A 22598-nucleotide genomic window follows, 5' to 3' on the forward strand; every position below is an offset into this window, starting at 1 on the left:
ATCGTATAGCCCCTTGTCATTTAGAGGCCTTTTGTAACTTGCTTTGCAGTATTGGTTATTTTTGACGATCGTATGGTGACCTATGATTTTCTTCGTCATTTGGGCCCTGGTGGAGAGTTATCAATCACACCAAATCAATCATTAAATTTAGTTAAACGTATTAATTTAGAGGTATCGTTACTAGTTGTATATAAATATTAACCAAGTAAATTTGTAAAATAGTATGTACTTTGGTAGTAATGACTAATATCAAAAGCTTTTGTTAGTTTCCATGACAAACCGCACGTCCGCTCATCTGACGATACAATATGACACGTACAATTAAAGTATTAAACGCTCCAACGATATTTAGACCCCAGTTATTAAGTTAATAATTGTTTTCTGGATTGAATAGTCATACATGCTTAACAGAAGTCAACTGTAAAAAAAATGTTTGATGTCTCGCCGTTGTTTTTATTCAATAATGTACAGTAATGCCTCATCGTAAGCGAAACATTGTGAAATTCTTGCATAGTAAATGACCGATTTATAATAGCGTTGAATATTCCATAAATTGTCATGCAACTTGGTCGGATTAATAATAAGATGTGGTATGATTGTCAATTAGAAAACTCTTCACCAGAGCCTAAATGACACGAGAGACCAAATAAAATAAAATTGAACAACTGTACATGTAGGTCACTGTATGACATTCAAAAATGATCAAATCCTATATCTCATAGTCATTTATAAATAGCCCCAAATGACATTGTTAAACATTCAAACGAGAAAACTGATTTATTGAAGAAAAAAAAAAAAAAAACCAATGAACGAAAAATACAAATATGATATACCGCTACAATTATCATCTGCTGACCTACATACTCTGTTTATTAGTTAGGGGGAAACCATTTCAAATTATAGATTGGGCAAGAGGTTCTTACAATGAATATATTTTCGTAAAACCAGATGGACATTAACATTTTGCCCCCGGCTTAAAAAGCAAGAAATACTTGTGTTTAATATAGAAAATAGATAAGCCGATCTAGATGCAGCTCAGCCAATATACAATGCATGTAGTTTTTTTTTAAATGCATACAGGTCCTATTGTCGACCATACATGGGAGTATACATTTAATATGGATATGCAGAATAATTTCTGATTGGCATGTTTCTGCTTTCAAATACTTCAAAACACCTGTCATGTATCAATGATCTATGCGAAATGATATTAATAAATGCTTTGATCAAGCAAGTGACAATACATTTTATATTAAGTGAAATCTGATCAAAAAGATAAACTACAGAGGCGGATTTAGGGGGGCAGGGGGCCCGGGCCCCCGGTTTTGGGAAAAAAATGTGTTGCTTATATAGGGAATCACTGAAGCGTGACTGGAGCGGGCCCCCTCTTAGGTCAGTCAGTGGGCCCCCACTTATGAAAATTTTTGGATCCGCCACTGAACTATGCCCTCAATTAGTCTCCGATTGAGGGTCAATTCACTATCACCAAAGACAAAAGACCAGTTTTTGAAAACCGACAACTCATGAAACATAGTGACTAAGAAAACAACAAAAAACTATAACATTTAGTAAGAACAATGAACTGAATCTATATTTCAGTTAAAAATGCAAATTGCTTCCTTATGTATTTATATATAGTTTCATTCACTGGAAAATCACACGTACTTTAATCTAAAGTTGCAATGACACGAACACGATTGCACTAAACACTCCTATATAATAAAGTCCTAGTCATTCAAATAATATTTTGTCTTTAGATTAAATAGTCTGACATGCTAAACAGAAGTCAACTGTAAAACAAATAATTGTTGTCTCGCCGTTGTTAATTATTTTATAATGCAGCAGTAAGACTATTGTGACAAAAATAATACCTTATGTTAAACGACAGATTGTTGACTGCTTACCTCGTAAATGACCGATTACCGACATATCTATTATTAACTAAATTGTAATTTGCAAGTGTACGTCGATACTACTACTTTGAGATGCGAGTTCAGCGAACGTTCTCGTCTTACAAGAAACTATTAAACATTGAGAGATAATACTAATAATAAGTAAACTTTTCTCTCAGAAATTTACAGTATATTTTAAAACAAGTTAAAGTTCACCAGTCCAACCAAATGTTATTACTTGTACAACTATAATTGTACGAGTAATTACATGTACAATTGTTGTTGAGAAAAAGATAATAACTTGTACAACACGCTATCTTTGAGTTATATTTGTTTCTTCCGTACGCTTCCTTCTGCTTTTTAAGGAAATAACTTCAGCTAGCATGACACCTTGAGCAAAGTGGGCTTAGCAAAATTTATTCCACTTTAAAGGGGGAATAGCTACTAGATATATAAAAATCTAATATATATGATTTTGTTCAATTATTAATGAACGTGAAATAGTGAAATGGTTTTTCGCTTTTAGCAGTCAGTATGGTTCAATTTTGTCAAAATAAGCAAAGAATCAATGATGACGAATTATTCACTTGCAAGTGAATAATTCGACCTCATTGAATCTGTATTCATGTGAACTTCAATTTAACCCCTTTGATATATATGGATAACACGCGAATTGTACGTGAAAAGTTATCTAAAGGACAAGAAAGTCAACATTGGAAGTGAAACAAATGTATATCATGCACTTGATTGAATGATTCGATCCACAAAAAAATATTCTTAAACAAGTAAAAGCGATGATAAACATATATTTGTAATCTATAATATGAAATTAAACAGACCAAGAAATATCCTATAGCACGATTTTGCTTAATCATTTATATCTATATTTATGTTAACATCGCTTATATAGTCATCAGATAGTTAATTAGATGGCGTCTTAACTAAAATACACACAAAACAAAGCTATGTATCATTATGCCTATGCCCTGTCAATTGTTTATTTAAGACTTTTAATACCTCCGTTTGTTTTACATTGTTATAAATCAAATACGAGAATTTTAGTCAAATTGGTGACCATGAATTTGACAGCTAGTGCCCCTTTTTAATACGGACTACTACCAATTATTTTGATTTATAATATTTACAATAGAGTAAAATATTTTATAGTTGGGTTTTAATTATTATTAATCTGATTATGATTATACTTGTTTTTTTTATGGAATTGCACTACTTCAGAACAATGTTAGATGTTCTCATGTGTCCATGACTTTATGTCTGCGTTTTCTCTTTAAACGAACACCTGACTTTTAGGGTTTAATTCAAGCCGTGGCCAAAGAAGTTTAGGATCTATAATTACAATAACCGTAAATTCTCTTCCATTATCACTTTGCAGGATATGAGTAGCTCCTAAAAGTAAAAACAAATGTAAGTGAGTTGCATGGCAAGCCACTCTGGCTGCTCTTGCTCTTAGCCATTTTTTTCAAAATGTTCACACATCTGATTGGGAATCCTGCTCATTTCTCTGCTGATATTGGCAAATTGTTTTTCTAACTCCTCATAAGTTTGGAATATGCCTCGAATGACCGACTCCAAAATGTTCTGTTCTTATCAGAGGATAAAGTTCATCAACTATACAAATAATTTCTTCTCCTTTGCAAATGATTTTTTTTTAAATTTCTGCTACATTCAGAACATCATACGGTCTCAAGAACCATTTTTAAGTGCTGATTTTTGGAACTTGATTTTGCTTCCTTTACATTCCTTATAGTCTCTCTGTATCCTTCACGTGTGAATACTGAATTATATTATTAGAAGATTTTATTGTCATTTTTTAATTTATTTATTTCATCATGAAATTTCTTTTCTACGATGTTTTCCATCTTAACACTTTAGTTATGCTCATTAAACTGAACAGATTTGCTAACACATTTATTATACAAAGAGTACTAAAATGTTTCAAGTTCATTTTTTTTTTTTTTTGCATTAGTAATAAATTATTTTTTTAAAGGAACATTTGTTGTGAACAGCAAATAAGCCTAGGTAAAAAAATGATTTGTACAAGTTATTATTTTTTTCTCAATAAAAATTGGACAAGTAATTACTTGTACAATTGTATTTGTACATATTATAACTTGAATGATGGCATCATACAAGTAATTACTTGTACAATTTTTTTGTACAAGTAATAACCTGTATAAAATAATAAAATGTACACGACATTATATATACATATATATATATATATAACTCGTCTGAACATCAATCCAACAATGTTAGATCTGTAAATTTGCTTTCGCAATTTTTTTGTTTTTCACTTGCCGGGATTCGAACCCATGCTATTGAGATATCGTGACACCAAATCGCCTGCACTGTAGCCGTCCCGCTAGACCACATGACCACCTGGGCTTCACAATAAAAAAGCTTTCGGTGGCCGTGTGTTACCTTTCCACGTCAGTTTTAATCTAGCGTCTACTACAGTACATGATATATAAGGCATGGAGATGTTATTGTTACTGATCAGCTCAATTATCTATGGTAAAGGATCCTACAAATTAATACAAGATACAGTCACAGAAAATAATCATAAGTACGTCTATATATATAGCCGCCTCGTTGATCTCGTGAAAGTGATCTGGTCACGATAGCTGCATGGTCGTGTGAACGATCCGAAGCCGGGTTAAACTTAAGTTTGTATATTTGTATTTGCTGTTTCTCCGGTAAGCATACGGGATTAAGGAATTCAAGAGCAAATATGATTGGTCAGAGTTTGAACATTGTGCCTTGTATAAGTGTGACATTACGTCCTGCGTACTGTTATCTTGTGAACTAGCATATTATGTCAGTTGAGAACAAAGCCGGGTACATATTTTAGAATGTAAAGTACTAAATGTTGACCCTATTGCCGGTAATGCTATTTTTTGCAATTAGCACCTTAAATGGCGTTTTTGATTAAATGTTTATGGAAAAACTGCTGCTGTCTATTTGGAGCTCGATATCTATTTGTGATTTAACCGCTCTTAAATATACATGGTCCCATGGCTTTTCTTGGTGAATTTTTGTTTTTTTTACGATACCTTACGTTTCGCAGATAACTTTGCCCAATTTTATGAAAATAAAAAACATTTCCGGCCCTTGATAATTTACATTTGAGGTTAAATTTGTGCTTGCATTAAACTTTATTCATAATTTAAGTACATTGTAACTTTATAATTATGACATAATTAAAAGAGTAGAACATATAATTGATGGGATTAGACCCTTTTTGTAAAATATGAAAACATAGCAAAAGAAAAGATCGAATAAGGACATTATCGTATAGTTTTAATTATGGCATTAGTTGGTGAAATATGTCGGCTCACTTCTCTAAGATGTTTTTTAAAAGCCATTTTATCATACAAATACAAATTCATCGGTGCACTGTAGACCCATTGTTGACATCGGACTGTGTTCTGCTTTTTGGTCGAGTTGTTATCTCTTCAACACTTTCCCCGTTCCACTCTTTAGTCAAAGTATTTCGTCAAATAATGGTGGTCTTGGCTGTTTTCTGCTCTTAGGTCGGATTTTTGTCTTGTTAATACATTTCCCATTTCCATTCTCAATTTATTTTCCAATATTCGTAAAATGTTTATTGCTAAAAACGTCTCCCGTCTGCCAGCTGGATCCTTTTTCGAACGATCGGTCATTACAGTTTACGTTTGGTCACACAATTTTGTTGTCTAGTTCTTCGGACAACGCTCTGTTCTCAGTGCTATCTGTTTTTAATACTTAATGGGATCTTGTAGTTTTAACATAATGAGACATACCTCTAAAACTTTGAATGCTGAAATTTCATCGGATGATTGTTTTATATATTTGTACCAGAGCAGAAGATAGAACGTAGTATGGATGTTTTAGACACTTGTAATCGAAACATGGATATATGATCTCTATTTATTATGTAAATTGAGTTGGTGTAGGTCTTCTCTTCGCAATTGTCAATATATATAAGGAGCGAATAATGCAGCTGAGATATAAAATGTGCAATACATGTATATATAATATAAAAGGTCTATTTTAATGCCTTTACAAATTATGCCAAAAATGAAGAAGCATTCATTTCCTAAACTTATATTTCTACTCGCATATATTGAAATTTATAATCTTTAAAAATTAAAGATATAATGTTACTTTAAACGTATTCAGAAAAGAAGAAGGGAACACGTATTGTAAAAAAGATATGAATAAAAGACAATCTGTGGTGTACGCCTACATGTCTTACAACGAACGTTACAAAAGACGAAAATTAAAGGATGAATAGTATGCTTCCAATAAAAAGATAAATATTATGTATGTCGATGTTAAAACCGCTTCTATTCTACTATAAAATAACTCGATAGAAACCTTTACATAACAGCCAAAAATACTAAAAGACAAAATGAAAAAAAAAAAAAATTCCCAAAACACTAACTAAAGATTTTATCAAAGACAACACCTGAAAACCAGAAAAAAAGTCCTTCAACCTTTTAAACTCGTCACTGTGTTTCTTTGAACATTTGATACGTGATTTTTTTGGGCATTATATTAACTGCAATATGTATTGAGGAATAATAAAAGGATAATAAACTATTATTTGTTTTATAAGAATCACAAGGTAGACATCTGCATTTTTCTAGATAATCAATTTTGTTGACAAATCATCCTTTTTATAACATAATAAAATAAAAATATTGCAATTGTTAACATCGAAATAAAACAACATTCTCGAAAAACATGTACTATATTAGGTGTAGTGTGAAATGAGTAAATGATGTGATTAGGTTGACACGTTCAATTTAAATGAACCGGAAATGATCACAAGTCGACAGATTGTCATATACTACGACAAACGACAACACACGACTTATAAAAAGGCGTGGTGGGAGTTTGAACTGCCGAGGACAAGTCCAATTTATGTATAATGAAGATGATTGGGAGGCTATTTGTTGGAATTTTTCAACAGAATAACACAGCAAATAAAAATATGTATTTCTTATTTATAATAAGCTATATTTGGACTATTTTTCAACCACTAAAATTGGAAGTAATTTTACCATCAAAGATAATAATTATGGAAAAGGGTAATCCAATTATCGTGACCACTTTTACATTATTTTTTGTCTTTCTCGTTCATTTATTTTTATTCTGTACGAAGAATTCAAGATATTTAAAATAGTGGAAATGATAAATGTACATGGGAATAGAACAATATCCAGCCTTAACATAATTATGTAGACAGTTGCGTAACAAATCGTTTAAACGGATAATCGTAAGACAAGGAATTTAACTTTAAAAATAATGTGATACCAAGAGAGCAATAGAAAGTATTTAATCGAGGTGGGACAGACGACCAAATAAAAAAATATTAAAAAAATTAGAATAAAGAAAACTAAAGATTGTATCCCTACATCCTGTTGAAAAAGCGCAGTTTCCTGTTTTGGTAATAACTGCTGGTATGACATGCACCTCTTACATGGTTGTACTGCTAGTTTCAGGCCCGTAGCCAGGAATTTCCAAGGGGGGGGGGGGGGGCGTTCGTTGGACTCATGAACTCGACTTTAACAGTCACAATTTGAACAAAACGTTGACTTTAACAGTGCTTATTTGATTTCAAGGGGGACCCCTGGCTACGGATATGAGTTTGGTGTACTAGTTTGAAATGATTTCCCTAATGTAATGAAAATGAATTTATTAAAAAAAAAAATACAATGGAGTTCAAAAAGGTTAAATGGAAATAGAATTGTACTGTTAAATTGTAGCAATCGGCATCCACATGTAATAATAACCTTGTATTGTTTTCACATGGGGATTCTAAGTCAGATTTTATTGTCCGTAACTAATCGTCAAATGTTTTTTTCTATCACGTCAAAAGAATTGGGCTCAATAAAAAGCTGTGTTTCAATAATTGAAAAGTAAAAAACTAGTTTCATCTTACCGCGGGGGTTATTTTATGAAGCTAGCGCAACTAATAAAGTAATGGTATTGTTTATTGCGTTGTAAATTCCTTTTTTTGCAAGTATTTACATGTACTAGTAATTATTCTGCACACGATTCGTGGTTTGTATTCATGTCTTTGTGTTTTAAATACCTACCCTTTGAGGAAGACAGAAATTTGTACTGAAGAACCAGTTGAATCCTTAAATGTTTGAATCCTGTATTAAGGCAGGAACCTCTACATATGATTTTCGATTACATTCTAATTATGCTAGCTGATAAATTTTATATTCTTTATAAAGCACAAAGGTGTCATTATTCACCTCAGAAACTTACAAAACCTTTGAATAGACTTATTAAGAAGGGATATAATTACGATACTGTTGTCAAGTCATTAAAGATTGCATATTTTGGCGTTAATATTGAGTCACTGATAAGGTCTTTGCATCGGAACTAAACACATTTATTCTAAAAACAGTTGTTGGCATGACACGGGTTATGTTCTTCTCATATATGTTATGATGGTATGATACTAAACCCCTAACGGGAAGGATTGTGCCTGATGTTCATATGATGAAATCATAATCTTTCAGTCAGTTTAGTTGAAGTCTGGAGCTGGCATGTCAGTTAACTGCTAGTAGTCTGTTGTTATTTATGTATTATTGTCATTTTGTTTATTTTCTTTGGTTACATCCTCTGACATCAGACTCGGATTTCTCTTGAACTGAATTTTAATGTGCGTATTGTTATGCGTTTACTTTACTACATTGGTTAGAGGTATAGGGGGAGGGTTGAGATCTCACAAACATGTTTAACCCCGCCGCATTTTTGCGCCTGTCCCAAGTCAGGAGCCTCTGGCCTTTGTTAGTCTTGTATTATTTTAATTTTAGTTTCTTGTGTACAATTTGGAAATTAGTATGGCGTTCATTATCACTGGACTAGTATATATTTGTTTAGGGGCCAGCTGAAGGACGCCTCCGGGTGCGGGAATTTCTCGCTACATTGAAGACCTGTTGGTGACCCTCTGCTGTTGTTTTTTATTTGGGCGGGTTGTTGTCTCTTTGACACATTCCCCATTTCCATTCTCAATTTTATGAGTTGGAGGATGACCAAAAACTGGGCTTCTTCATTCTGAAGTCTTTAGAAAATCTCTCTTAACATTCAATTAACAAGTAGTAAGGAAGCAACATTGTGTAATTCGAAAATAAGAATATATTGATCTATTGATTACCAAAAGATATTTCTTTGGATGCTTATCCCCCCCCCACCCCAGTTTTTTATACATTTTTTCCGGTATTTTGTGGTTTTGGATTTTTAATCAAATTGTCTTACGCAAGGTTATTGATTTCCGACTATTTCAAGGCCAGAATATTCAGTTTCGAAAGATCTTCCTCCACCTGACAAAAAAAATGAAAGTCCGCCACCATTGTTGATTGGTACAACACAATATCCTCTGTCCATTGTGATATTTATCAACTAGAGATAAGGAAGCATAGAAGAATGACACTGTATAATGAACCTCAATGAGTTCATAACAAATTTATTTGATGAATTACCTTGTTGTTGAAGACAATTTAAATTATGAAACATAAAAATTTTGTTATAACATTTTGTGATGATGGACATCCTCCTTAATTAAGTGATTATAGTTAATTTTTTATTTATAAGTAGCAAAATCCTATATAGAGGTTACTGCTTGCGTAACATGAAGCTATTGAACTAATTTAAGGGTTCCTAGTGTGAAAGTTGAGTTGTACTTTCAATAAGCAACGTGACAAGTTTCACATATGGAACAGGATTCTTACCCTTCCTTATCACATAATATATCCAAAGAATTTTGTCAGAGTTCGTGTTTATTTTAGATGTATTTTATAGACTGCTGTTTGTCATTTGCTATTTTTCATTATTCATTTTACAACGATATTGTGTTTTTCGTCGATTGATGCATTTTGATTGTTTATTAATTGGCATCTGTTATTTTATATAACAAAAATATCTGATAATATAGGGTTATTGCATGAATATTGGGGAATATTGTCCCGAGTAGAATTTTATATTGCACGAGCTTGCGAGTGCAATATATGTTCTACGAGGGACAATATTCCCCAATATTCATGCAATAACCCTTTTATTGTATAGCAATATAATATTTAAAAGTAAAAATTGGTTTAAACTAAGATTTTGTCGTTGATGACGTCATGAATTTTGAAGATTTATTGCACTAGTGCAATATTATAATTTATTGCACGCTAATTTTTGGTTACTTTCTGTGGGAAATATTATATTGCTATACAATAATAACCCATATCTTTACTATAGATAGAACGTAAGTTTTGGTTTTGAATTTCCGTTTTACCCATTTTTTTCACAATTCTTGCGATATGCATTTGAAAATATCAATAAGCAACCTTTAACTATAATAATTTATGATATGGTTACAGAAATACCGCATAGAATTATTCCAACCTCAAAATGTACTTAAAAATAAATGAAAATGGTTCTAGTGTGAAAAAGTAAACGTAAATTGGCCCTAGCCTACCTTTTTTGTGTCGTCTTATGAATAGTTAAGTAGGTCATCATACTTAGTATATCAACTTGATAGTGGATTTAGTTACCACAAAAAACTTAAAGATCTACTTTATCTCACGAGGAGCAGGAGCAGCATTCCCTTCCGGAGCACCACAATTCACATAGGACTATAGTTTTCAGTGTAAAATTTGTTTTGTAGAAAAATGTTTATAAAAATACGAAGATTTGGTATGATTGCCAATTAGAAAACTCGCCACAAGAGACCCCCCAGATATATTAAAACTAGAGGTCACCATATGGCTTTCAACATTGAGCAAAAAAACCATACCGTATTGTCAACTATAAAAGGACCCGAAATGACAAATGTGTTTTTTTTTTTCGGTGTTTCAATGACTAAGAAGTTTAGATTTTCACTTGTCCATAAGGATGATAAATGCAGTATTGAAACTTATAGTTCTCAAAATATATATAATTTATTTACGTTAGATCAGCTAACTAGTTACAGTTTTATTATTTTCCATAGTCTGACTTAAATGTCCTTGGACTTGGTCGTCTCATTGAACCGAATCCATGTCTATTAGCTGATCCATATCCTCCTACTGGTCCACCGAATCCGTAATGTGGATTATATCTCGGTTGAACAACTGGGTGTCGTCTTGGTACATACTTAGGTTGGCCCCCTCCGTATCCCGATCTTGGTCCTCCACCATATGGTGATCTTCCACCAGAGCTCGGTCCTCCACCAGATGGCGATCTTCCTCTGTTATTCATTGGTCTCGAATTACCACTTCCTGGTTTTGAAGACATGACAGTTGGCATTGGAGTTGTTGGTTTAATTGATTGTTTTGTAGTGTCATGTTCATGTCCGGGTATGTGCTTTCTCAAAGCGTGGGTTAAATTAGGTATAACGAAAGCAACGTGTTTGCCTTTATGGTGCGTAAAAAATGGATCTATAAATCCTACAATTGAAACAAAAAAAAATCATTTAAAATAATAGATTGTATGGAGCAATGCATTTATCACGAAACTTTCGTTTTTTTGGTTGTTTTTGGGGGCATTTAGTTATTCACGTGCATATGTTTTGTTCGTTATTGGCTTTTAAATGGTTTGGTATAAATGTTCCTGATGTAGGTAAATCCAGTAAAACGCGTTTGGCGCACGCAATTATGAAGGTTTATTTGAGGTACTTTTCTCGTAATGTTGAAGAAACAGCTAAAATTAACTATTTGAAATAACTCATGAGAAGACAATGTATATATAATGTAAACGAAATGATTTTCGGGAGTTACTGTAGAAAAATAACGCACATATTAATCTTCACGAATATACAAAACTCAGACATTTTCTTGAATGAGTACAGTGAGTAGGAAAATCGTTTCAAAGTGAGTTTTTAGGCCATTTTAATTTTGTTTTTCATTTGCCTCTTAATCTTTATAATTTATCATCCTAATATTCTATTTATTGTTTTGCCTATTCTTGCCTTTTTTTGCCTTTTTTTGTTTTCATTATAATTTTGCTCTTTTTCTCCCCAAAACCATTTTTCTTTATTTGGATAAACCATACCACTCAGACACTCATATAAGGTTCCATGTGTTTTTCCTTCAATTCGATTTTACGTTTAAAGAAATAAAAAACGGGTAATAAAAGATCGAAAATGTTTGTTGTTTATTTTTTGATATCTCAAACCGAAAATCGGTTGGTCACAAACATAAACGGACCTGATCTTTTCTTTATGAGAATAAAATTCGTCGACTTTGGAGCATTATTTGAAAAGAACATACAATAAAAATAATAATATGGTTACTCAAAATGCTAATTTCATCAGGCTTTTATATGGATTGACTATAATGTAGAATGGTCTTATTCATGATTCGAGGTTACCCTTGCGGAACACCTGAGATCAACTCTGTTTTTTTTTTGGGGGGGGGGGGGGGGGTGTATGAAGCTCAGTCTTCTGTTTTCTGTGTTGTGTTTTTTGCAATTGTTTGTTTTCTCGTATTTTGGTATGGCGTTGTCAGGTGTTTTTTTTTACTTCTGATATTTAATGTCTTATTGGTATCTTTCGCCTATATTTTGAAGTCATCATTGCAATAAACTATTATAAAAAGTTCATTCCGTTTAGTCTGAAGAACATAAATCTATGAAATTGTATGTAATAATATCAACTCTTTTAGAACGTTACGAGATCATGTACTATCATTAAATTGTTACCCTTAATATTGCAATTGGCTCTAATAAATTGCATTAGTATTTTATCTTTTGCAGTAGAATTACCTGGTACACCGTTCCTCGGATCTTCGTCATCAGTGGGACTTTTTGTTTTACCATCTCCCCCATCGTTATCACCATCTCCTGTATTTCCAGTACCGTCATCTGTGTTTCCGTCGCCATTGTTTTCACTACCGTCTCCGCTGCCACTACCGTCTCCGTTGTTTCCACTACCATCTCCGCTGCCACTACCGTCTTCGTTGTTTCCACTATCATCTCCGCTGGCACTACCGTCTCCGTTGTTTCCACTACCATCTCCGCTGCCACTACCGTCTCCGTTGTTTCCACTACCATCTCCGCTGCCACTACCGTCTCCGTTGTTTCCACTACCGTCTCCGCTGCCACTACCGTCTCCGTTGTTTCCATTATTATCTCCGTTTCCACTGCCGTCTCCGTTTCCATTACCGTCCCCGTTGTTTCCATTATTATCTCCGTTTCCACTGCCGTCTCCGTTTCCATTACCGTCCCCGTTGTTTCCATTACCATTCTTGTTTCCACTGCCATCGCCGTTTCCATTACCGTCTCCGTTTCCAGTATCATCATATGGGTTAACATTGCCGTTTCCACTACCATTTCCTATTCCGCCATTTCCATCTCCTGGTCCGCCATTATCATCTCCTGGTCCGCCATTTCCAGCTCCTGGTCCGCCATTACCATCTCCTGGTCCGCCATTATCACCTCCGGGTCCGCCATTATCATCTCCGGGTCCGCCATTATCATCTCCTGGTCCACCATTATTATTTCCTGGTCCGCCATTATTATTTCCTGGTCCGCCATTACCATTTCCTGATCCATCATCACCAGTTCCTGGTCCGCCATTATCAGATCCTTGTCCGCCATTATCATCTCCTGACCCACCATTACCATCTCCTGATCCACCATTATCATCTCCTAGTCCGCCATTACCAGTTCCTGGTCCGCCATTTCCATCTCCTGGTCCACCATTACCAGTTCCTGGTCCGCCATTATCAGATCCTTGTCCGCCATTATCATCTCCTGACCCACCATTACCATCTCCTGATCCACCATTATCATCTCCTAGTCCGCCATTACCATTACCTGGTCCGCCATTTCCATCACCTGGTCCACCATTACCAGTTCCTGGTCCGCCATTATCAGATCCTTGTCCGCCATTATCATCTCCTGACTCACCATTATCATCTCCTGATCCACCATTATCATCTCCTGGTCCGCCATTACCATTACCTGGTCCGCCATTATTATTTCCTGGTCCGCCATTACCATCATCTGGTCCACCATTATTATTTCCGGGTCCGCCATTACCAGTTCCTGGTCCGCCATTATCAGATCCTGGTCCGCCATTATCATTTCCTGTTCCACCAATATCATTTCCTGGTCCGCCATTATTATTTCCTGGCCCACCATTATCATTTCCTGGTCCACCATTATTATTTCCTGGTCCGCCATTACCATTTCCTGGTCCACCATTATTATTTCCTGGTCCGCCATTACCATTTCCTGGTTCGCCATTACCATTTCCTGGTCCGCCAGTACCGTCCCATGGCCGGTTAGTTCCGTCTCCTGGTCCACCAGTACCGTCCCATGGGTTTCCAGTTCCGTCGCCTGGTCCACCAGTACCGTCCCATGGGTTTCCAGTTCCGTCGCCTGGTCCGCCAATACCATGCCCAGGATGTCCAGTACCAATCGGTCCTGTACCTGTTTGTCCGTCTGGTTCTCCTGTCCTAATGTTCAGTTGTCCATTATTGGATGGAAATCTTCGATTTAAAAAATCTCGTGGATTCAAATCGAATGGCCGTCTGGGATGTCCACTTAAAGTTGGACCAATACCTCTATGTCTCAACAATGGATGACCAGCATGCAAAGGACCGATGCCTCCTGGTATTCTTGGTCTTAATAATATATTGCCATGACCTCCTGTTGGTGATCTTGGTGACAGTCCTAGATTTAAAAATTGGTCTCTAGGGTGTCCAAATCCAGCTTGATTCGGATTAAGTGGTCTCCCTGGTTGTCCACTTACCGTTGGTCCAATACCCCTGTGTCCTAGTGAAGGTAATCCACCTCTATTGGGATTTCCGCCAGCGTTTGGACCAGTACCAGGAAATCTCCTGTTTCCAAACGGTCGTGAACCAGGGAAACCCCCGGGTTGTCCACCATCAGAGGGACCTGTACCAGGGAAACCCCCGGGTTGTCTTCCATCCGAGGGACCTGTACTAGGGACCCCTCCAGGTTGTCCAATGTCTGAGGGGCCTGTACCGGTTTGTCCTCCCGGCCGTATGTTTACAGCTGGGCCGGCACTTATTCGAGGGGAATTTGCTAGATCCAAAAACTGATCAAGAGGTCCAATGAAATCTTTGATTTGCTGAAAAGAAAGAGAAACGAATAAGTCATTTTTTTATCTTTCTCTCTTCTTTTGTCGTTGAGGTACATGCCAAATTTTATGGTTTACCAGGAAAGCCTTACACTCATGCAAAAGTCAAAAAGTCTGAAAAGACCAGTTTTTGTTTTGAGTTAGCATGAATTTTTACTCGACATTCTTAATTTGCCTGAATAATTTTTAAAAATTCTTGACATAGTATGAATTTGTATTATAAGGTTCTTGATTTTTCTTGACAAGTTTCTTGACAGTATGAACATTTTCTTAAAATTTCTCGACACTTCCTGTATCATCTGATAAGAGTCTGGATTAGTCTCAACCAATTATTGACTGTCTTAAATTTGTCTCGACATGTCTTGACATATTCTTTACATTCTTAATAATGTCTGAATATGTCTTGACATATTCTTGACATTCTAAATAATGTCTGAATATGTCTCAACACATTCCTGGCAGTCTTAAATATGTCTTGACACCATCTCAACAGAATAAATTTCGCCTGAAAAGTAGACAGAATTATTATTCCTGGAGTAGATAACAATTTGCTTTCAATCTTTGGGAATTATTCAATTTGTTTTCATGTTAAAATAATTAACTTCAAAATTTTGATGAAGAAAATACAATTTAGTTCAATTTTTCATCATCAAAATGATGATTTACATTTTCATCTATCAACAAACTTTTTAAATTGTAGTGACATGGTGAGTCAACTGCTAAGTTGTATGGCTGATTACAGGTAAACAAGTAATTTCTATTTGACAGTTGCGTGAACTCTGGGTTATGGAATAACTTAATTTTGGTAAACGGACAGAAAGTCACAGGACAAAAAGTCACAGGACAAAAAGTCACAAATAATCTGTTGACAATTATTTGAATATATAAGAAGAATATCTTGAAATATTTACTTTTTAATACATATATTCAATAAATTTTGTTTACAATGTTGGTTTATATACAATAGTTAAAACAAAATACAAAAATATTCTTGTAGAAATAAGTGTTTTTTATTCATAGAAAATATTCAGAAAAAATGAATTGTGACTTTTTGTCCTGTGACTTTTTGTCCGTGACGTTTTGTCTGTGACTTTTTGTCCTGTGACTTTCTGTCCTACATTTCTTAATTTTATGGGGAACATCCTGTCCATGTGTATTCCAACAGATGACATTACACAAATTGTTCTTCTGTTAAATGAATGATTTGTATATCATCATGATTTGCTATTTATATAAACCACATTTTGTTACAATAATTATTTACAGCCCGTAACAGAGAAGTGATCGAATTGATGTTTCTTTACCGTCAAAATTAGCTACGTTATCGACAAACTTAATTGAGTAGTGACCGAACTATTGGTACTTTAACGTTAAAAAGATTGACAATGCTGACAAACTTTCATGTGTCGATAATCAAGTTTAATACTGATAATATTAAAAATAATTCTAATAATATGAAACAAAAAGTTTGGTATTTTCATGCACAGAAATTTTGAAGATACGAATACTTGTTAAATGTTTGGAATAATTCATTGCATTGTATATCGAGTACTACTAATTCAATTTAGACGCTGTATTTCTAAAGAAAAATGTGCTCTATAGGTGACAAAGAAGTGTGAACATTTTGCATTGATACTTCCACGGCCCACCGTGCTTGTGTAAATGAAACAACTAATTAAATAGGAACCAAATTTTGATAGATTCTTGATCGTTTCCAGTGAGTTCTTGAAATGTTTGGTCGCCACGCTGAAATAACACACATCTGCTAAGGCACGAAACAGTTTGATTTTCAGGAGGGGAAAAGGGGGGGGGGGGTATATAGTCATATATTTCAAAATATTTTAATAACCGCTTCGCTGGTCAGATTTTTATGCCCCCGCCTTTAGGCGACGGGGCATTAAGATTTACCCTTGTCTGTACGTCTGTACGTCCGGTCTATAAAATTTTTGTCAAATATATATCGGCTTGTGTATGTCGGATTGGTTTGATATTTGGTCTGCAGCTTTATCAAGGTAAATTGTACCGTGTCTCCCCTTTTCAGGTCTGTCATTCGTCTACTTCCTATTTGGCGGGAGCATCTGTGTCTCATAGACATATCTTCTCTGTTTTCTATTACAGTTTATACAGGAAAATTTTGTTGACAATTTTTTTTTTCATATGACAAAATTAAAATATTGAGGCAGCAGATTTTTTAAGTCAAAATCAGGGTCAGAATATTGTTTTCTAAAAACTACCAGGCCCCTTCCTCCATGAAAATTAAATGGTCCGTGGCAAAAATAAAAAATTCCCACATGTTCAACTTCAAAATTTGACCAGATTCTATTCTTAACTGTTGGATAATATACTAGGATAACATAGAAAATGTCCTGTATGTGACGATTCTGTACTCATACTTCACGCGTAGTTGGGTACAAGTGTCCTCGTAGTGAACGCACCCGACTACGCATGCAGTAAAAAGTGTACTCTTACGTCGGATACCGGGCAGTTTCTTTGTTATATCTGTACTTTATCAAATACATGTACATGTTAATATTTTCTTAATATTAAATAGGTAAAAAATATTGCTGAAAGCCTGTTCAGGGTTTCTTTCTTGTGTATGATTATATAATTTTTCACATGCCTGAACTCATTGACGATAATGTAAGGTGCTCTATTAGAAAAAAAATGGATTTCCAGTTCAGGTTTGAAAAAGAAATTTCGCTTTTTCTTGAGCCTGTTTTGTACATTTAGTTTAACAGATATGATCCAATGGAAATTTTCACATGGAACCTTCGGTAAATAGGAAAATGAAAAGATATGGGGTAATTTACAGAGACACCACACTCCATCCATGAGAAAAACGGAGGGAATTTAAAAATCTAGAGGTCTCCGCAAGGGTTTCAACAAGGGTGCAATCTCACTCCTTCTGAAAAGCTCTAAATCGCCCCAACGTGTTCATACGTTTGGTCATCAAGATATTAAGGTTTCTCTTTTTGTGTGTCATAAACGTTCAATTCGGATTTGAATTTTATTTACCGAAACATTTCCGTACATTAAATCTTAGGACGGTCAGAACATTTTAAGGACGCAACAGATCGATGTACAAGTTTAAGTAGTACATAGATGTGCAATAATTCAGCTTCCTGTACATGTTCATGAAGTTCTAAATTTTGAATGTTGATTTCTTTAAAAAAACACCATTTTTTTACAATAAAAAATCTCAAAATGTCCGTTAACAATGAAAAAGTTTGACAGTGAAAAATCACATATCTAAGAAAAGCAGTCGTTTAATTGATTATAAGAAAGTTTCGGTATATCATGTCAAATTTCTTTAATTTGAGAGTTTTCCTTTAGTTACAAATGTAGCTTCATGTCTGATGGTGAAATAAAAATGAATGTCTCAGAAAGTGGTGAATTAGTTTCCATAAATGACAGATGAATCGGGCCAAGCTTAGTAACTTACAGTAAACAGACTACTGAAACATTGACGCACTCGTCGAACTGTTTAAAAGATTTGTGTTTATGACCAAAAATTTATATACAACTTCATTTATAAATTAATCTGAATTTCATAGCGCGTCGTCACAATAATGAAAGTTATAAAAAAAAATCTATAACCAGCAGATCTATACTTCTATAAAGAAAGTATTCTTGTACAAAAGGGTATTTATTATAAAATTGTCCTAACTATAGAATAGATAGTTTACAACAGAAATCTTAAACGGAAGTTTCGACAATTTTAAACAGAAGAGATCTGAAAATAAATTTAACTTTAAATAAACACTGAAATAATTTTAATACTTCAAAAGTGTGAATAAACCAACAATCGCAATCTTTCCTCGTAACAAATGATAGAAATTTCGGAGATCCCGTATTTGATCCTTTACCGTTAAAATGAAAATGCAAATGACAGAGGTTGATTACAAAAAATGTTTTACTGTGTTAAAAAAACTTCGACTTAAACAATGAAAACTTACACGTTGGACATGAAATATTTTGTCGATGAAGAAAATTAAATTATGTCACTTCTGAAATAAGTTTGTCGATAACGTAACTTATTCTGACGGTAAAGAAACGCGAATTCGATCACCACTCTGTTACGGGCTGTATCATATTAACATTGAATATTATGAATGTTTAATGAAATATGTCTACAGCATGATTTGTTTTAATCATTTAATTTATAAGATTTAGGAATGAAAATTTGTAATTATTCAAAAAACCACATTTCAATTATTTCATACTTTAGAATTAACAGCCATATTTGCATTTGTAAAAATATTAATATATCCAAATTTTCAATTATTTTGCATGCCCACCTTTAATCTTGTTGTAAGAAGTGTAACTTGAAACAACAATATATAATATAAAGAAAAATAAAGATTAGTGTTATATCATGAATATTGGTCGTGATTTGTAGAGCTCAAAACTCTCAAGTAAATGTAAGACACAATTCAAAATGTTCAGAATATGTCAAGCCATACTGAGAAAAAATAAGAATGTCAAGAATATGTCGAGCAATTTTAAGACAGTATTCAAATGTAAAGAATTGGTCAAGAACTTTTAAGACCATATTCAGACTGTCGAGAATATGTCGAGTTTTCATACAAATTTAATTTAAATGAGAATTTGTTAAGAAAAATTAAGACACAAGTCATACTTTTGGAGAATGTCGAGTAAAAGTTCATGCAAATTAAAACAAAAACTGGTCTTTTTAGACTTTTAGACTTTTGTAGCGATATATATATGTTAGGTTGTGAATAATAACCTAAATCTTTAAAATTTACAGATAAGGTATGTTATACTATATCGGATAACTATCTACGACTTGAATTAAATAAAAGACAAGTTATAAATGATTAAAAAGACGCGTTTTCTATTCTTTAATTATTAATGTCATTTTCTCTATAATTTTTTATTGTTGTTTGGTCATCTTTCTCTATTCTTATATTATTTATGCCATATTCTCTATCTTTTACTTGTTTCGGCAATCTTTCTCCATTCTCTAATTAATTAGGCCATTTTCTCTGTTTTATTTGTTTGGGCCATCTTTCTCTTTTCTTTGACTGTTTATGCCTTTTTCTCTATTTTCTAATTGTAAGGGCACCTTTTCTCTTTTCTTTAGTTTTTTGTTTCTTCTAAAAATAATAGATGAAACCCAAATTTACAAAACACGTCTGGTCTTTGCTATAGATCAAAAACGAAATGGCAAAACATTATTTCGGCACTTGTCGGAAGATAAGTAACGTAATCTGCCGAGGTTTACCGATCGACAAAACATTATTCTGACTAACCAATTATATTCATTTTACCTTTGTTATATCGTCGAGACTGCCTGGACCGTTTAGATCTTCTGAAAAAGATTATGAGATGTTTGTTAAACTAAAATCAAAATAATGATCTAAAGTTGACTTAGTGAATTCTAGCTACATACTAGTTGACATTTGTGTATAAAAAAAGAGATTTTCAAAGATATTAATCTAAAATCTGTGAGCCAGTTTTGAGTCAAAAAGCAATTTATGAAAAAGGGAAGATACGAGGAGTCAATAAAAAAAGAAGAAAAAAATATTGGACGAAAAAAAACAAACAAAAACGGCAACACAGCCATCAGTCAAAATAACACAGCGACAAATATCCAAGTGAACACAGGTGCTTTAAAAGGGTAGATAGTTTCCCAAATAGTCTTGACATACAGGTAACGCATTACATGTACTTTAATTTGTAATTTATTCGTAAAGAAAATTTCATCATCACTTACCTGTTTGCTGGTTAGAGACTGTCGGTGCATTTGAACAACAGAGAGGAAAGGGAAGAAGACAGGACAATCACAAATCATTGACAAAAAAATACCAAGACGAGACAAAATCAAGATAGGAAGAAACCAAAAACAATTTAAAATAAAATAAGACAAGAAACCAATAACAAAACGAAAAGAAATCAAGCCAAAAAAATTTAGATAAAACTAATCAAGACAAGAAGAAACTATTACAAAACAAAATGAAATCTAGACAAAAAATAGTCTGATAATATTATTAGTTTTTTTTTAATCTCTACTCTTTTAATTTATGAACCTTCATCATACAACGTAAAAATAGCTATGTGTCGGATAATTGTCATTCTTTCTAACATTAAAACATTTTTTTTAAATTATTGCACTTCTAGCATTTATTCAGAAAACCTACTGCAAGCCAAACATTCTTTGGTCGGACCAGAGACTCCCCAAAAAGCATCATGGGAAAGAATGTGTTTTAACAAACTATCTAACCAGTCAAACTCGTCACTGGTTGCCTATAGTTACAGAACAACACGGCGAGTGCTACATGTTGAGCAGACCTGCCTACCCTTTCAGAGCACCTGAGATCACAACTAGTGTTTAGTTGGGGTCGTATGTACGCGTGTTGCTTAGTTTTTTGTTTTCTATGTTGTTTGTCGTTCATGGCGGTGTCATGTTAATTTTCGACTTATCAGTTTAAATGGCCCTTTGGTATCCTTTTTTTTTCACTTTTACACAGCAATAGCTTTTGAGTTCAGTTGTCACAGGAGACCTTTGATGCTAATTTTATGTTCACTCGACAATAGATTTGTGTGATGCTTTTGAGTGACAGTTTATAACGTCATTATATTGATTTCGGGTTGTACATTCTGGCGCCCGCCTGTGTGTCTCTTCGTTATTCCGATTCGAGCTGTACACGTCCGTTCATTTTATAGTGTGCATCACACAAACGTTTGGTTTTAATGTAGTTCACAATGAAATTGTTCTCACATATCATAAAAACGTGAAACTATGGTACATATGTTTATAACGATGTGAAACGATAAAAATAAATATACGAAATATTTTTTTTATTTTGTTACAGATGTAGTACTGAAGATGGAAATATGATGATGTGAGCAGTGTGTGGTTTCATGTTGACAAATGTTCTTGTTTACTAGTTCAAAATGCATGATTTTTTTTTTTGTAGTTGATTAGACTACGGGAAAGTCCGCAGAGCCTACGTTCACACCGCGGATTTCGTACCTTCACCTTTAATATCTGACATTTCGTTTACTGTTACAAGCTGTAGTTTTAGTTTTTCAACTTTTCGATGAAAAATGCTTTTTTTTTTATCATCGTTACTTATCCAGTGAAAAAGATGGATTAAACACTAGGAATTACATGAGAATGCATCAATTATCTTTTACCATTAACAATTAATCTAAGGGTCAAACGATTTTCATTCCATTTGCCATTTCCTTGACAGACTCAGACTCTGTAAAGTTAACCCCTTTAAGAATATGGCACAAGAATCTTTAGCATAAAAATGTGTATACTACTCCGATTCCCGAATTCTTATCACTACAAATCATATAGTTCGACCAGCATTGGATAATCTGTACTACAAGTAATTAATTATGCTTGTTTTATACTCTAGCATGAGACTTACATGTACATGTTTTCGTTTTTGCTCTTATTCTAATCGTTTATAGTTTTATAGAAAAGCCTGTTTAAAACCATGTCCTTAAAATTGTTTCGCTGGCAAACTTACCATATCCCCCTGTTTTAATATATATAAACAGGAAATTGCTAATATATAAAAATGAGAAGATATGACATGATTGCCAGTGCTGCAATTTTTCACGAGTACAAATGA

The 22598-nt window shown here is 33.9% G+C and overlaps 1 protein-coding gene across 1 annotated transcript; it reads right to left on the reverse strand.

The window, feature by feature from the left end:
- Nucleotides 1–10858: 10858 nt before the first annotated feature.
- Nucleotides 10859–20755, reverse strand: LOC143050781 (uncharacterized). Its single transcript, XM_076223897.1, has 3 exons — nucleotides 20726–20755; nucleotides 12645–14979; nucleotides 10859–11329 (listed from the first exon to the last, which is right to left on the reverse strand). Exons 1-3 carry the CDS (start codon nucleotides 20753–20755, stop codon nucleotides 10881–10883), a joined length of 2814 nt encoding a protein of 937 aa, XP_076080012.1. The 3' UTR covers nucleotides 10859–10880.
- Between the last annotated feature and the right edge of the window lie 1843 nt (nucleotides 20756–22598).

This window comes from Mytilus galloprovincialis, chromosome 11 (assembly GCF_965363235.1).
Source record: "Mytilus galloprovincialis chromosome 11, xbMytGall1.hap1.1, whole genome shotgun sequence".
Lineage (NCBI taxonomy): Eukaryota > Metazoa > Mollusca > Bivalvia > Mytilida > Mytilidae > Mytilus > Mytilus galloprovincialis.

What these genes read in the sequence shown, in the direction of transcription:
- LOC143050781 (XM_076223897.1), bottom strand. Translation starts at nt 20,755, where the DNA reads ATGCACCGACAGTCTCTAACCAGCAAACAG. An exon ending in AGTCTCTAACCAGCAAACAG is followed by an intron (nt 14,980 to 20,725) that starts GTAAGTGATGAT and finishes CTTTCTTTTCAG; the next exon opens with CAAATCAAAGATTTCATTGG. An exon ending in TCCGAGGAACGGTGTACCAG is followed by an intron (nt 11,330 to 12,644) that starts GTAATTCTACTG and finishes TTTCAATTGTAG; the next exon opens with GATTTATAGATCCATTTTTT.